This window comes from Aethalodelphis obliquidens, unplaced genomic scaffold (genome assembly GCF_003676395.1).
Source record: "Aethalodelphis obliquidens isolate GAN/ISIS:26980383/991018 unplaced genomic scaffold, ASM367639v1 scaffold12, whole genome shotgun sequence".
NCBI lineage: Eukaryota > Metazoa > Chordata > Mammalia > Artiodactyla > Delphinidae > Aethalodelphis > Aethalodelphis obliquidens.
This window is the reverse complement of record NW_020837956.1, coordinates 14,857,270-14,872,625: the sequence shown is the minus strand read 5'-3', so window position 1 is coordinate 14,872,625 and position 15,356 is coordinate 14,857,270. Positions and strand designations below refer to the sequence as shown.

The 15,356-nt window shown below is 39.3% G+C and overlaps 1 protein-coding gene across 5 annotated transcripts in view; it reads left to right on the top strand.

Annotated features, from left to right (window-relative positions):
• The window catches only part of CRIM1 (cysteine rich transmembrane BMP regulator 1), a 217,198-nt gene that overhangs the window by 144,009 nt on the left and 57,833 nt on the right, over positions 1-15,356 (top strand). For all 5 annotated transcript variants that reach the window (XM_027113394.1, XM_027113395.1, XM_027113398.1 and 2 more), the window contains one exon: positions 10,009-10,137. In XM_027113394.1, the coding sequence (XP_026969195.1) occupies positions 10,009-10,137 (129 nt within the window). The remainder of the gene's footprint in view (positions 1-10,008; positions 10,138-15,356) is intronic.

The window sequence follows — 15,356 nt, the reverse complement described above, 5'->3', positions numbered from 1 at the left end:
AATTTGAGACGGCCTTGGGTCTGCTTTGGAATCCAGCAAAGTATATTTAATGCTTGTTTATGTATTTGGTGCCCCTGCGCCAGTGCCTTGCACTATGGTCCTGCCACCCGTAGTTTGGGCATTTGAAGGACAACACAAAATGGTGTTCTTTTTCAGCTTAATTGGAAAGCTATTGCCCTGCAAATCAGCTCACATTTTAAAGCAGTTCAGGGAGTCTCTATTTTGTTCATGAAACTAAAAAAATGTTCGGAGATAATCAACTGTCAGTTTGGGCCGGCCTCAGGCCTTGCGTATTGAAAGAGGGCAGCAAGCTTAGATCTTTTCAAGACTGTGACTCTCTCATGCTTTCTGGGAACCAAGTTTTAAAAAGATTCCATGGAGATCTTAGACCAGATGAAAGCAATAGGGGTGTTCGGCAGTGCTGTGACAGAGACACTGAGGACATTATTGTTTCAAACATGACCACCCCCACCAGTATTATTGTTAAGAAAGTACTGGTTGAATTATCTCATTATTGACATAAGTTTCATATCACTGACTTACTGAAACTAAGATTTGCTGATCAAAGACATCTTTTAGAGATGGATTTTCCATATCCTCTTTCAGCTTGAGGATGGCAGAACTACTGGCAAAACTACCAAAACAGTATAAATTGTACTGTGATGAATTTGCCCTCATCTTCGAAGATGAGCAAGGCACCCATCATGAGAGAGGAAGCATGGGGTCAGCCAGGCACACAGAAGCATTGTTTCAACTCACACTGGATAAGCTGATTATGAAGAGATTTCTCTTCTCTTCGAGACACCATGGACACAGTCAAAAGTCGAAACAATGATATTCAGACTGCAACTCAGCAGATGTGAAAGGCGCCAGTGGCCAGTCACTAACACCCTCCAAAGCTTACCAGACCATATAAAAGGATGTCATGGACCCACCCACACCCCAGATGCTTTTCATGTTATCAGTGGAGATAGAAATGATGCGTAAGTTACAATGGACAGGATTCAGAATGCCAAGCCAGTTGTCAGAGCATTTATCAGCTGAACATTTGAGGCTTGCAAAAGGACTCATAATTCATTTACTGAGCCATCATCTGAGACCAGTTCTAGCTCTAAGCAGGCAGGATAGTCATTTCAACAATAATTATAGCAACAAGTAACATTCTGTTAACACTTCGAGTTTATGGAACAGTCCCCTCTTTACGATCTTATTTGAGTCTTACGATGATCTTGTGAGGTAGGAGTAGTGGGAATTCCCACTTTATAGAAGCCCAAAGAGGTTCAGCATCATGTGTAAGATAATGAAAGAACAGGGACTCAAGCTCAGTCTTCTAACCCCAAGTCCGTGTCCTTGGCATTACTTCTCTAGAACCCTTATCGTAAGAAGGGAGAGGGTGAAGAAAATAAGTCAGTGACTATCAAAGTATTTGATCGTCGTGGCTCAGATTCAAGGCTTTTCTTGCTCCTGGCTCCATTCTCATTACTGAGACCCCAGTAACTGTTATTTTTGTCTTTTGTGACCCAGCCTTTGATCCGGGTTTTCCCTGAACCTCGGCCTGGAATTTTGACCTTGCTGTTTGACCTCTTGGAAAGCCTGCTTCCCCTTGTCTGTTCCTCCTCTCCCACCTGGGGAAACAGCTCCACCCGAGAGCGCTGAGCTGTCTCCCCAGATGTCTCTGTCCTCACGCTTGCCGTGGGCCCAGCCTCATTCACACCCAGCCAGGCTGCAGGCCCTGAGCAGTGGTAGTCAGGTCTCCACTGAGTGTGCCCAGCACCGAGATAGACCGTCATCAACACTTGTGCCTTCTGATCCACACGCTTCCCCTGTCTCACTCTGATTCCTGCCGGTCGTTGCTTAATCAGCAGGCAGATTTGCTGGGCCTTCGGCACAAGCACCCATCCTTCATCCAGTACGAGATGAGCTGCCGAGTTGAGTGAGTGCCGGTTATTTTCAGGACTATTTTAATAACACTTTATCTATTTGGCACCATCAAGGAGTGAGGTAGTCACAGAAATGGATTACCCAGGTAATTGAAATCTGGGGTGTCAGATTTTATGTTAAGAATTTTGAAGGAAGGCCTTCCACAGTGCTCTGTGTACTTTTGTGCCTTGTTAGGCCAGAAGTGCAGATCATAGTTTAACCATTTCATAGGCTACTGAGTACCTCGTTTTAGACTGTTTGGGTTTGGGGACTTGCATTTAGTTTCCACTGTTACTAGTGTGTCAGGTTCACAACAGCCTTCTAAATCTAGCTTGCTACTTCAGCGGAGCTCATTTATTGGGTACCTACTATGTGCAAGGGACTTCTGCCTTGACGAAGACCCTAAGGAACGTACTGTCCAATCCTGCAAAAGTTAGGAAATTATAGGTTCGGCCTGTTGGGGACAATATTGAGTGGGGCTCTTTCTAAAAAAATATGTCCTGAATTTCAGTTCTCAGGTGTCCTTTTGTCCTCTTTTTTCATTCATTAAGTGCTACAGTGGGCCAAGTACTGTGCTAGATGCTGAAGTTGTAAACAGTGAACAAACCATTGCCCCTAATGTGAAGATCCTTCCCCGCTGGTCGTCAGCCATTTCGCAGAGCGGCAGGTTGAAATAACAGAATTCTGACCATCTGACACCCCTCTCCCAGCCGAATGTAGCTATTAAAATGTGCAGATACACATATACACATGTACTTATAAATATGGCGCATTCTTCCCAGTTAAAGGTTACCAAGATATAGTCTCTGTGAGAATAAACAATAACAATATAAGGATAAAATATAAGACAAGTATAAAAGGTCCAGATTATTCTTGGAATCCAGTCATTTTGTGAGCTCTCTCAAGCTGAATTCCTGGAAAAAGATACACCATTCTTTGTTAAAATTTTTTTTTAATTTTTCTTTTTGTGGTCTTTTAATAATCACATAATCGTAGTACTGTCTTTTCCTATTAAACATGAGATTGGTAAAGGAAGAAAAATATGACCGACAGCCAAGATTCCTTGGAAAAGCATACAAAGTTAATAAATAGGCCTAAAGTAAATATATTGCTTCTCTATCTGCCCATAAAATAATACAAGTCTTGGGAACATTTTCACACCATTCATTTTAAAATAAAGAAACTGCTCTGAGATAAGTACTTTAGAAATTACAAGGATGTAGGTGTTGTTATGAGAAATATATACAAAGGAAAAAAAGGATAAAATGTGTAGTGGCTGAAAGAATTTGAAAATTCCAACTGTAGGAGATTTTTTTCCATGACTCAATGAGACTTTCTTAAATACACATTCATACCCCATGGAAATTCCCACTTCCAGATTAGGGAATTTTTGTATCCTCAACTTTTTTTTTCTTATTGTCTACATTAATAGAGCTTTCCCTCTAGCTTCATTTGGGAACATTTCATCTTTACCTTTTCCTAGGCTGCAATTATGTTAACAATTTGCTGATTTATTTGAATGGTTTTCTGACTAGTTATGGTCACATTTGAAAAGCAACTGTGGTAACAGAATGACATATGAAGACACAGTAAAACAGATAAGCTATCTCCTTTGGTTCTGTCTTGGCCAACTTTATCTCCAGTTTTATGGCCCTGGACAGGCTACCAGTAATTGTAGGGCTATAAGGAGGCCTGATATATTTAGCCATATAAACCAAGTGAAGCTTTGGAATTTTCCCACTTATTAGGTACTCACATTGCTTAACCAAGTCCAGCCATTCCCCCTACCCCCACCCCCACCCAAGAAATCTTAAGGAAGAGAGTGCCTGAATTAGGTCTGAAAAGACAACATAATTGTTCATCTTTGTTTCTCGCAATCAAATAAGCAGGCTTGCGAATTTACACAGAAAAGCTATGTGAAGTATGCGAACCATTAATAAATCCCAAAAGGAGAATTAATAAGAGACAGATAGGAATTAGCTTCGTTTATCTTATTACTTCCATATGAATTTTTTTTAACTTATAAAAGAAATTTAAGAACATATCTGCCATAAAAAAAAAACCACTATGCTTTCTAGAAATTTGCCTATAGAGAGATTTTTCCAGAAAAACTTCCCTTGGTTTGTGGGTGTCTGTGTGCGCGTGCATGCACTTGTACAATTCGTAGGAATCTAGGGTGCTGGCAGACAGCTGCTGCCCACAGCCAGGCCCTCCAGACGTGCCATTCACCCAGAGCACAGCACGGGGAGGCAGCAGTACTCCTAGAGACGATTGAGGTCTGAAACCAGAGCTAATGATTACCCTCCTAACAGAGTCAGTGCTGCAGACAGTCCTAAGCACGGTGGCTCTGTATGCCTTACACGAGTGTACTTTTCCAGAGTCACCCACCCATACTCAGGAGCTACTAGTTGGCTGTCAGCCTTCCCAGCGTTGCTAATCAGAAAGAGTGCTTCACATATTTGTCAATGGAGATGATTAGTATTATTTGCAAGATAAACAGCTCATAGTAATCAAGGTAATGAGAAGAACCTTGTATGTATTAATTCAAAACGAGGAGTTCGGTGGAGTAATACAGATTAGACACCAAAAAGCATTTATTAACATTTTCATTTAAGCTATATCTGAAAAATAAAAATCAGTGATTATATACATTGTTTTAGAAGCAAATTAACATTATTATTACACATTTTTAAATAACTGGTAGTCAAAATACATTCTTTTTTGTTCTGTTGTTGTCCCAAACATGTTGAAATATCCAGTATGATGATGACAGGACTGATACTAAAACTTTAAGTCAACACCTTAAAAGGTTGAATTGGAGTTTCAACTTCTTACTTTCCTTTCCTCTTTTTGGAAAATTTTCCATAAAGTAAAATAACAAAAAGCAAGAAAGTATAGAGCTTAGATTTGCTTAACACATTTATACCCCCTGAATAATGAAATGTATGTTACCTTATGGTCTAGTGATGTGGCCTTGGAGTTAAAATAATGATTTTCATTTCAACTTTATACTCTTGACCAAATTAATTGTGATCACAGTGCCTTAATATCCCCAGTAAGCAGATAAAATTGCTTCTAGAAAATACTTGAACATCAGTGTAGAATATTGGTGGTGTTCTTCAGAAACTTAGTGTCTGAGGTTCTCTAAATCTTGAAAAACGTGAATGTTTTCCTGGAAATGTTTTTACTGATAAGGGGTTTGTTGGGCTTCCTAGAATGTGAAAGAAATATCCATCCCTAATTTTAATTAAACATAAAATAAAGAGCCAATATGTGTTTGCTTATGTTACTGCAAGTTATAATAGTTTTTTTCCAGAATTTTGTTTTCTAAGACTTGGGATAAGAATTGGTGCTGAACATCTGCATTCCTGACACAATCCCAAGGGTTCTTGTAAAAATAGCTCTTCCGGAGAGTATAAGGTACTTGGAAAGTCTTTAAAAATCATTCAGGAAAAGGACAGGTGGAGGAAAGTAGAGATTCCCACCCAGATGCAGGGTAGGAAACAGCAAATGGATATAGACATAACAAACACCCGTTTTTGTTCTTTATTGCTTCTAGGCTCAGAAAATATTTCTAGAATTCTTCTCCACAAAGAAGCGGTTCCAGGGTTCCCTTTAGAAATAGTTGTAGCCAAAGACAATGAATTCCTGCTGTTTCAAGCCTTCTTCCTTTGGAGGACATTAAGGTATTTCTTTAATTCCTCAGCTGATTCAATACAAGATGAGATGGAATTTCAGGGTGATACTGTAAGCAGTACTTCATTGAATTTCCCCTCGCCAAATCCATCCTTGTGCAAGCATTTTCTCATTCTCCTAAACAAGGAGATCCAAGACCATTTCTCTCTTCTGAAAGAGGCCCACTAACGCATATCTGCCCAACCAATTTAAAAGGAGACCATTTTCTTTGCTTCCAGCAACAGGCAGATGCATTTGTTTCCAAAAGTCTTAGCAGGACCTCTGTTCAACTGATAATCACCAAACTCTCCAAGGACATGGCATCGCCGTCATCCTTCTAGAGGAGCATGTACTCTCTAGCATGTCATGTCAGTATTGTACCCCCGTGTAATCTAAGAGCACAGAAAAGTGGGATTTAAATGAGGATCATCTGGTCTTCAGGCCAAGACCCATCAGGATATATTCCATATTCAGAGCACTGTGGCATAAACTAAAGAATGTGTGGGATAATAACAATTCCCAATACGCAAATTTCAGGCTGCTCTAACAAGCACGGTGCACGTTTCACAGATTTCACTAACACTTCCTCAAGCTCCTTTACTTATTTGGATTAGAAACAATCATACTGTGATACCATGATTCTGGACTCTTCAAACTTACCTCTTCCCCCACCAAGAACTTCCTTGTATAGAAACTGCAGAAAGTCTAACCAGCTCTTGGTTATTCTCTAAGGACTGTAAATGCAATGTTGATTTGAAATACTCTCATTCAGGATGGTATCAAGTGTGTCTCACTTTGGTGTTCATTATGTAGAATAAGAAATTGAATTTCAGTAGACTCACAGCACTTCATTCTCAAAAGACTGCCCTGATGTTAGTAACAGGACCAGTTCTGAGATTACATATTAATATACTGGACTGGAAGCGGATTCTCAGATCCGTTTATGATAATGTCAGTGTTTTTGCTAAACAATTTATAGTTTACAGAATTCTAAAATAGAGATGGCCTCACATGGTAGGAAACTGAGCACTAAAATGTTGAGAGAATGATGAAAGGGAATAGTGCATAATGTATGACTTTAGATAAAATGTTAGGAGACAGCTAGTTGCCTGCATATGTGTCTGTTACAAATCAGCAGTTACTCCAGCGACAGAGGATAACAGCAGTAAGTACCCCAAACACATGCTCCACTATCCTTAAAAAGTTTCTGGGCTTCCCTGGTAGCGCAGTGGTTGAGAGTCCGCCTGCCAATGCAGGGGACATGGGTTCGTGCCCCGGTCCACGAAGATCCCACATGCCGCGGAACGGCTGGGCCCATGAGCCATGGCCGCTGAGCTTGTGCGTCCGGAGCCTGTGCTCTGCAACGGGAGAGGACAAAACAGTGAGCGGCCCGATAAAAAAAAAAAAAAAAAAAAAAAAAAAAGTTTTTAAAATTTGTTCCACTTTGTATTTGAAAAGGAAAAGAATACTTATTTAACATAATAAAGTGAGATGACTAGTGTTAAAATGCTTTTTAAAAATAATTTAGACTTCTGTCTACATTTAATGTATCACGATGAGTGTTGTGTTCAGCCTAATCTATTGAGGGGCAGTTGAATAGCTTTAGAGTAAATTGGTTTTGTTGAGTTTTTCTGTGTTTTATTTTAATAAGTATTGAGGGAGTCAGATTTTGAAACTTACATACTTTCCGGTTTCTTCCCTCTAATGTACATCATCGATGAATGGAGAAATATTAATTTTAGAGGCACAGAATAATGTTTGGCTTCTTTGCATTCTGCCACGTCATCTGAGGCCTGGAAGACATCCAGGAGGACTTGTTTTACCTAAAATATTTACAACACAGCGTTGTAGAACCAGCACCTACTTAAATAGCCCTTCTATGCATTTTTTTTTCCCATTTGTTAAACTTAGCTCAAGCTGTTATCCTGAATGTTACAGGGAAACATGTTGAACATATTTCTTCTGCTAAAGAAATGTGTGCTTGACGTACCCCTGGAGCTGGCTACCTAGCGGATAGTCATTTGGATAAAGGGTGGGACTGTCAGTATTGTGGTTCTGATCCTCAAACAACCCAATTTTTTTTTTTTTTTTACTTTCTAGCCACAGAGCACAATCCTAATCCCATCCATTAATCATAATATGTACCAAAAATAGCATGCACATCACCATTGATTATCTTAACAAATCCCTAAAATTCACTGAAAATAAAATCCCATACTGCCCTGTGATTATTATGCATTTTCAGTGTCATCTGCCGAGATATATATTTTTCCATCGTATACTTTCTGAAGGCAAAAGTTTCTCATAAACTTAAATGTCAGTAAGGAATACAAGCTTTGGGTCTGCGTAGATGTGCCCAAGACATTTCCTTGCCCGTAAGCCATGCACTAAAGCACTGGACAAAGAGTTTAGAATCCTTCCCTGATCCTTGCTATTAACTCTCTGGAACGTAGACCTAACTCCTCCTTCGATGGGATCATCTGTGGTATGGTTTACTGAGACACGAGCCAGGTCCCCTGCTCTATCTTGTATTTGTGGTTAGAATAATTTTGATGAAACCTCCACAGTCTTATGGCTAAAGGCTGAAACAATTATTATCTTGGATGTGTAACAAGAGTAGTGATAAAGGAAAGACTGAAGGTTTAAAACCCGCTGATATTTACAGTAAATTTTAAGAGAATGGAGGAAAGCAGCACTACTGTATTTAATTCACTAAGTCTTAAAACTTGACTAAACCTAAACCACTTTTTGATGTTTACAGTTACCTGTCAGAAAGGATACTTTAGTCGTTGAAAGAAATTAGAAATTTCACAGCAGTGGAAATCTTAGATAAAAATTTCAGGGAGATGTTCTGCCAACTGTGCTGTAATAAAAATAGAGAATGTGCTACACCATCTTCATACGTACTCTCACTGGGAGAAGGCTGATGAAAGCATCTCTTTAACAAGTCCTAGTTGCTCACTACCTGTGAAGAGTTGAATCACTGGCCTCTTTTAGCAGGTGGATAAAAATGTAGAACTCTTGATCTTATCAGTGGCACCTAAAACACTTATTTTTGGTCTCTCTTCCATGGTAACGGGAGGTGAAACTTGAGAAGACAGTGTGGACTAATGGATAGAGTGTTGGACAGGAGGTCAGGCACCTCTGTTCTGTTCTGTTCCCAGCCTGCTACTGGGTTGCTATGTAAACTTAGATAAGCCACTTACCCTCTCTGCACCTCATGTTTTCCATTTGTGAAAACATAGGTAGAGACATTCTGTACTTAGCACTTCACAAAGATATTGTGAGAACCAGCTTACTCTGAAGAAGTTCATAGTATCTTTGGGTTGAAAAGAGGCTACGTGAATACGTCACTGTCCTTGTTCCCTTTGACAACACTCTCTCCACAGTCTGACATTGTATAAACTGTCCCTTATCAATCACTGCAAAACAGGTACCATTACAATGCGCTTTGTATTGCATAGAAGCTGAGAGTGTGACCCTAGAGCCAGAACACCTCGTTTGAATCTGGGGTCCACCACTTACTAAACCCTGTGACCTTGGACAAGTCAGTATGCTGGATTTCCTCATCCGTAAAATAGGGATAATGACAGCACCCGTCTCTTTCCGATTGTGATCCAAAACTTGAAGGCATTTATGAAGAGCACTTCAGATGTTATATAGACGCATAATACACTTCACGTAAGTGTGTGATTACTGTTTAGTAACAGTAATCTCTAGGCCAGAACAATTCCTCATTAGTAACATGGCAGTGAAGGTCAAAATCACCTCCGGCCTTGGTTTCTTCTGTGCATCTCATCTCAGGGTGGCTGCTCTCTCTTCCTCCCGAATGCTTGTGTCTGTCTCCCCCACTCCCTGAAGCCCTGAGTATAAACTCCTATAGATGATGTGATCTGTCATGTCATCTGTAATAATTGAGAGTGTCACATAAAAGGTCAAAGAAATTCAGATGTTTTAAAGGCTCAGAAACATATCTGATTTATTAACTTGAAAAGTCGCTCATAGATTTCAGAAGTATTGCAAAATGGAGAGTGAGATAATTGACAGCTGGAAGCTGTTTCCTGATTGTTATAAAAAATAAACTCAGAAAACATCAGGAGGAAATAGAAGAATAACGATTTAAATTCATTTTAACCTTTCTTGTCTGCTTCTGTAGTGGTGAGGGTACCCAAAAATGCATAAATTGCTCAAATGTAAAGAAATAGAGCATCTGGATTTTCAAAAGTTTAAATAAAAATATTTCTTTTTCAGGGGCTAACAACATTATGAAAGTATAAAAGTCTAGGATTTGATGAAGATTACTGATTAGGTTTTTTCCTGTGACTTACCATAGTGTGGGATTTCAAAGATTGAATAGCATCTAAGAGGTAATCATATGTTTCATTGATTTTTTTTTTCTCTCTTTATTATTAGAACCAACGTACATCACAATTGATCCACCTGCGTGTGGAGAGTCATCAAACTGCACCCTGACAGAGAAGGACTGCATTTATGGTTTCAAACTTGATCACAATGGTTGTCGAACTTGTCAGTGCAAAAACAGTGAGTACACGGAAGACTGTGTTTTTTCAGAGCCTAATATTGTCAGAGCATATTGTGTGATTGAATATCTTTTCTTTCATTCCTATTCATGACATTCCCTTAGCAACCTGAAAGAAGGAGAAAAAAAGTGTATTTAACATAAACACATGGTCATTTGGAGAAAAAGAGCTGCTCCTTTATTCTGGTTTTTGCCCTCATTTCATTATGTTAAGATACTCCTTGATGTCTGGCTGCATCATGGGTGAAGCCCTGGGAACTCTGGAGCACATGTTTCCAAACACCCAGGGAGCTCTCAGTACTGCCCTTGCCGGGGTCATCAGTGACAAGGAGGTCACTCACACAGAGGTGTCACATTCCATGTGTGGCAGCCATAGTCTTTAGAATGTGCTCCGCTTTCTCCATCCCAGCTCTCTTCCACGTAGATTCCAATCATGTCGCCAGGCCATGATCTCTGAAATGTGATACAGTATATTGCATTTCTTACTGGAAAAAAAAATTGCCCTTCATGTTTAAAACGATTTTGAATTCCTCTAATTCTTCTACCAGAATAAACATCTTTAGTCATTCCCCAGGTGACATAGTTTCTAGAACTTTCTTGGCCCTTATGTAAATGTGTGGCCTAGAAACAGAGTATTGCAGAATTTGGTCTGATCACTGCAGTGCTATTGTGTGGTCTAAGTGAGCATTTGCTCTCTGGATTATACACTGTTGGCTAACACTGAGGTTATAAGCAACTAGAACCAGTTGGTACTTTTTACATCAGAGGCACATAGGTGATTCTCATTTGTTCTGTATTTGAGCGTTTGATTTTTTTTTTTTAATGATATAAATGCAGGGCCAAATTCAACCAGAAATTACCCTGAGAGTTTTCAACCGTTTACCAACTAGTGGGGATATTTTTGAATCTTGATGATGTGACCTCATACTTTATCTATGCCTCCCAGCTTATATCAAATAAGCATAACTTACATGTCCTCATCTAAATCATTGCACTAAAATAAATTAAATTGTATAGAACCAAGGAGAGAGCCCTGTTAGCACTGAAGGCCTTCCTGCAAAATGACTTTGGACGTAATCCTCACTTCTTCTATGGAGTTATTCAGCTGACGACATATCAGCTCCATCTCCACAAGGAAATCTTGAAACTCTTGATCTGTATCTTATCTGAAATCAAAATACATTCTATTTACAACATTCCTTTGCTGGAAACCCTACTTTAAACATAAAACGCAGTTAGTAGGGTATGGGTTGTTTTTCATGAACCTATACTGGCTCCTGGTATTCATTGCTTTCTTTCCTAAATGTCGCATATCCCATGTTTAACCATTCCTTCTGCAGAATTTTCAGTTGTGAATGTCAGGCTTAGTTCCTATAGTGCTAGAATCCTTTGTCCCTTTTGAAATGACATTTGGCCTCTTTTAGTTTTCTGAAATCTCTTTCCATTCCCTCTGATGTCTCCAAATATGGACTGTGCTTCTATAATCAGCAGGTTCTCCATGAGCCTCTGGGTATAATTACCCTGGACTCAGAGAGTTAGAATTACTTAATGGAGAGAGATGATCACTTTCTGATTTATCAGTTTTCTTGGGCTCTGTATTCCTCTTCACCTTAATCATTCAGTGCTTTCTTTTGTAAGAATATTTTCGGTGAAGACAGATACTAAGTAGGAGTTGCATAATTCGATTTTCTCAGTTACTTGTTACCATCACACTGTCTGTGGGATGGACTTGGTGCTGAAACGGAGGTTATCAAACTGTTGTTGTGATGATCGTTGTTTACACCTTTAAATTTCCCATGAGCCTCCACCCATCGGGGACTGTCTGCCTTCCTACACTTGTTTCTGTTCAGAGGAGGACCAGTCCCTGTTATACACCTATCTGCCTTTTATACCTCCCTTTGGAAAGCCAAGTTTACTAGGGAGCTGCTTTGGCAGCCATATTTGTTGGCTTAAATGGTCAACTTTGATTTTTTGACACCAAGATAATTGGTGATTGTATCACAAAGAGTTTATATTTTAATCCTTCTCGTATCTCTTGAGCTGTACATCCTTTCTGATCATGGGAGCATACCTAATTTTTTTTTCCTGAACTTTTTGAAGTCTAAAAATACAGATTTCATTGTACCTAGTCACCCTGCCTACCATCTTCACCTGGGCTTTGTTATTATGAACTTTTGGCCACATGGGCACACCTACCTAAGACCCCTGCTGATTCACAATGAGCCCTTTGTAGTTAAGTCCAAAGAAGCAATTTCCCTCAGTTGTCATTGAAGCAAGTCAGAAGCATATGACTGGCTTTTTGCAAATTGAGACTTATCAGGAAAATTCTGCTCTGCCTGTCTTTGTGTTAGTGTTGCTTTCTGGCTTTGTAAAAGGAACATCCATGCATACTGCCTGCTTTGCACCTCCATTTCATTAACACATAGGAGGAAATATGTACAGGAGACCATTGCATTTTATGTCAGCTGGAATTTGTCATTTTGTCTATATCATACACAAAAGTACACGGAAAGTATATGACAGAGCCATAGAGCATTCTGCTCTCATCCCCTCCCATTAGCAGTCCTGATTGTTTGACACCTTTGGGCGGTGAGTCAAATTAAATCAAACTGCCACATCCTCGGTTGTCAGATTCTTGTGACTGTATGTACCCAGCTCTCCTCCCAGACTCTGGCATCATACTGACTTGTATCTGGGTGATCAGGGCAAGTTGCTTTATTTCCTAGAGCCTCTGTGTCCTCATCTGTAAAGGGCAGGTAATAATACCAAAGTAATGGGTTGTTTTGAGGACTAATTAGTGAATGCAAAGCTAGCTTTACTACCCGACATATGGTAATTGTTGACACGATAGCTGTTTTATAACATGCATTTCTGAGTCAGCTAGAGCTAGCTGACGTGGAAAGCCCCCAGTTTCCCTCCTTTGTTCCGACACCAACCTGCCTCCAGTTCTTCCTGTCCTCTGAGGACGCGCACACAAATAACTTTCCTTTTGCCTTTTAATTTTAACCCTCGAATATTCTCACTCTCTTTCACCTAGCTTTAGAAAAAAGGAAGTCCCTGGTACTGAAGGATAGCTAAGTATATTCTTTTTCCCATTGCAGCTACGTGATAAGTATGGATTTTGTCTAAATCTCTCCTTTATGTTATTTTTCTGCGTCCCACCAAAGCCTGTTTCACATGCAATGGCCCTAACCATTTATACCCAAGTTTTCCGTTAGGGGTTAGACGTATATATAGACCACTGGCATCAATATTTCTTTCTTAAAATAAGACCAATGCCAAATAAATATTTCTCCCCTGTTACTGGCCTGTTGTCTGCTCATTCATTCCTTCTTTCATTCATCTAGCATTTATTGAGTGCCTACTATACACCAAAAACTAGGGGTACAAAAAAGTTAAAAATGGACCTTATCCCTGACTAATCTTGGTAATGTGTTGGTAATATTGGAATATGCTAATATGTTGTAATGCTATTGCAATATAATCAAGCATATTATAGACAGTCACTTAAAGGTTGAAATCAAAACCCAGTAGAAACACGTCCTTTAAAAGAACATGGAAGGTATATGACAGGATTCTTTTATTTGAACATACTGTAGCTTTTCTTTTTTAACCTGTAACAAATAACATTTCTTATAACACTGCTAAGCAAAGTAATGCATCAAGGGCATATAGAGAATTTAAACTTTATTCAAAGACATACTTAGAATAAAGAAAAGAAACATGGTAGAAAATGCTTAAGAATGTATAATAGCAACAAAAGTTAAAACTAAAATCATTTAGATAAGCTACTAAAAATCTAACACTTCATTGTTACAAGCTGTTAGTAGCATTCCTTTTTAACCAAAATGTTTGCTGTCAAACATACATAATACATTTCAGCTTACTATAGGTACGATATGTAGTAAATGACATCTATGTGAATTAAATGGCATCCATCTTTTTTAGCATCTTATCATCTACATTTTTAAATCAAGTGGATTTCATCACATTATTTGTAACTGCTCTTCCAATTTTAACAATCTGTAATTCTAGGGATTAATAGTGCTTTTAACTAGAAAGACCAGCGCAGACATAGAAAATTAATGGTAGCAGGGAGAAAAAACCTTTCATAATTTTCATGAAACATATATCTGAATCAAGCATCTAAAGAAGGTCGCAGCATCATATACAAGGAGGCAGGCTCCTGTTTTCGTTTCATTGTTACTCTGAACAAACACTTATCAAGGTCAAGATTGGGACCACCATTTGCAGTCTTGCACTTCTTTATTTAACAGTCTCAGGAACTGTATTCATGGTATCCTTAACTGCTTGCATGTTGCTGAGAATTGCCAGAACCCAAGAGTGTGAAGTCCTGCAGCAGAGAAGCACAACACAACTCTAGGGGCACCATTACACTGTGTTCTGTTTGCAGGCTCCATGGTGTTCAACTACAACATGTTGTACAAACGATGCTCCCCACAGTTGGGCCACATTTTGGCCCTGGGAGCAAAAACATCTTTTTTTTCTCCCGAATAAACAGAGAGTTTACTGCATAGCTGCTATCGACCAGCCATAATGCACAGGCTCTGTATTTTGCCATTATTTATCACTTTCTCTTCAATGGTAATTTTCCCCTCTGGATTAGAAAGCATTCTTAGATCACAACAAAGTCATAATGCTGAAAAATTATGAACATAAAGCCACCATTCTTTCTGTGGTTGCCTCCAGTGATGTACTAAAACTTTTCAACCAAACTTAAAAACTCCCACCCATCTATGAATGAGATGTTTCTAATCTATCTGTTCTGCTCTTTATGTAAATGTTTGCCTTGACGTTATACTTCTCTGAAGAAAAATCCATAATTGATACATGGATCTAGGAATACCTTGAAATCTTTAATGTTCTCTATTTCTAAGCTAGAAGGTGGTATTTGGAGATGTTTAGCAAGTGCCAGTATTGTGAAATTTTTCAGTACTAACAGCAAGTTTTTTCATCCCATTATTTTTCTGTTAATGTGGCAGTCTTGATGAGGGTAGAGGAGTAAATAGCAAGAATCTTGATTGGTCCATTCATTCAGCAAGTATTTATTGAGCACTCACTCCATGCTGAGCACCGTGATAGCACCTGGACTGTGTAAATAAAGAAAATAGGTCCCTGCCCTAGAGCTCCCTTCTGCTGGGGAGGAGAAACGAGGTAGCAGGGCAGTGAGCAGTCCCAAGCCAGGGAGCCTTGTGGCAAC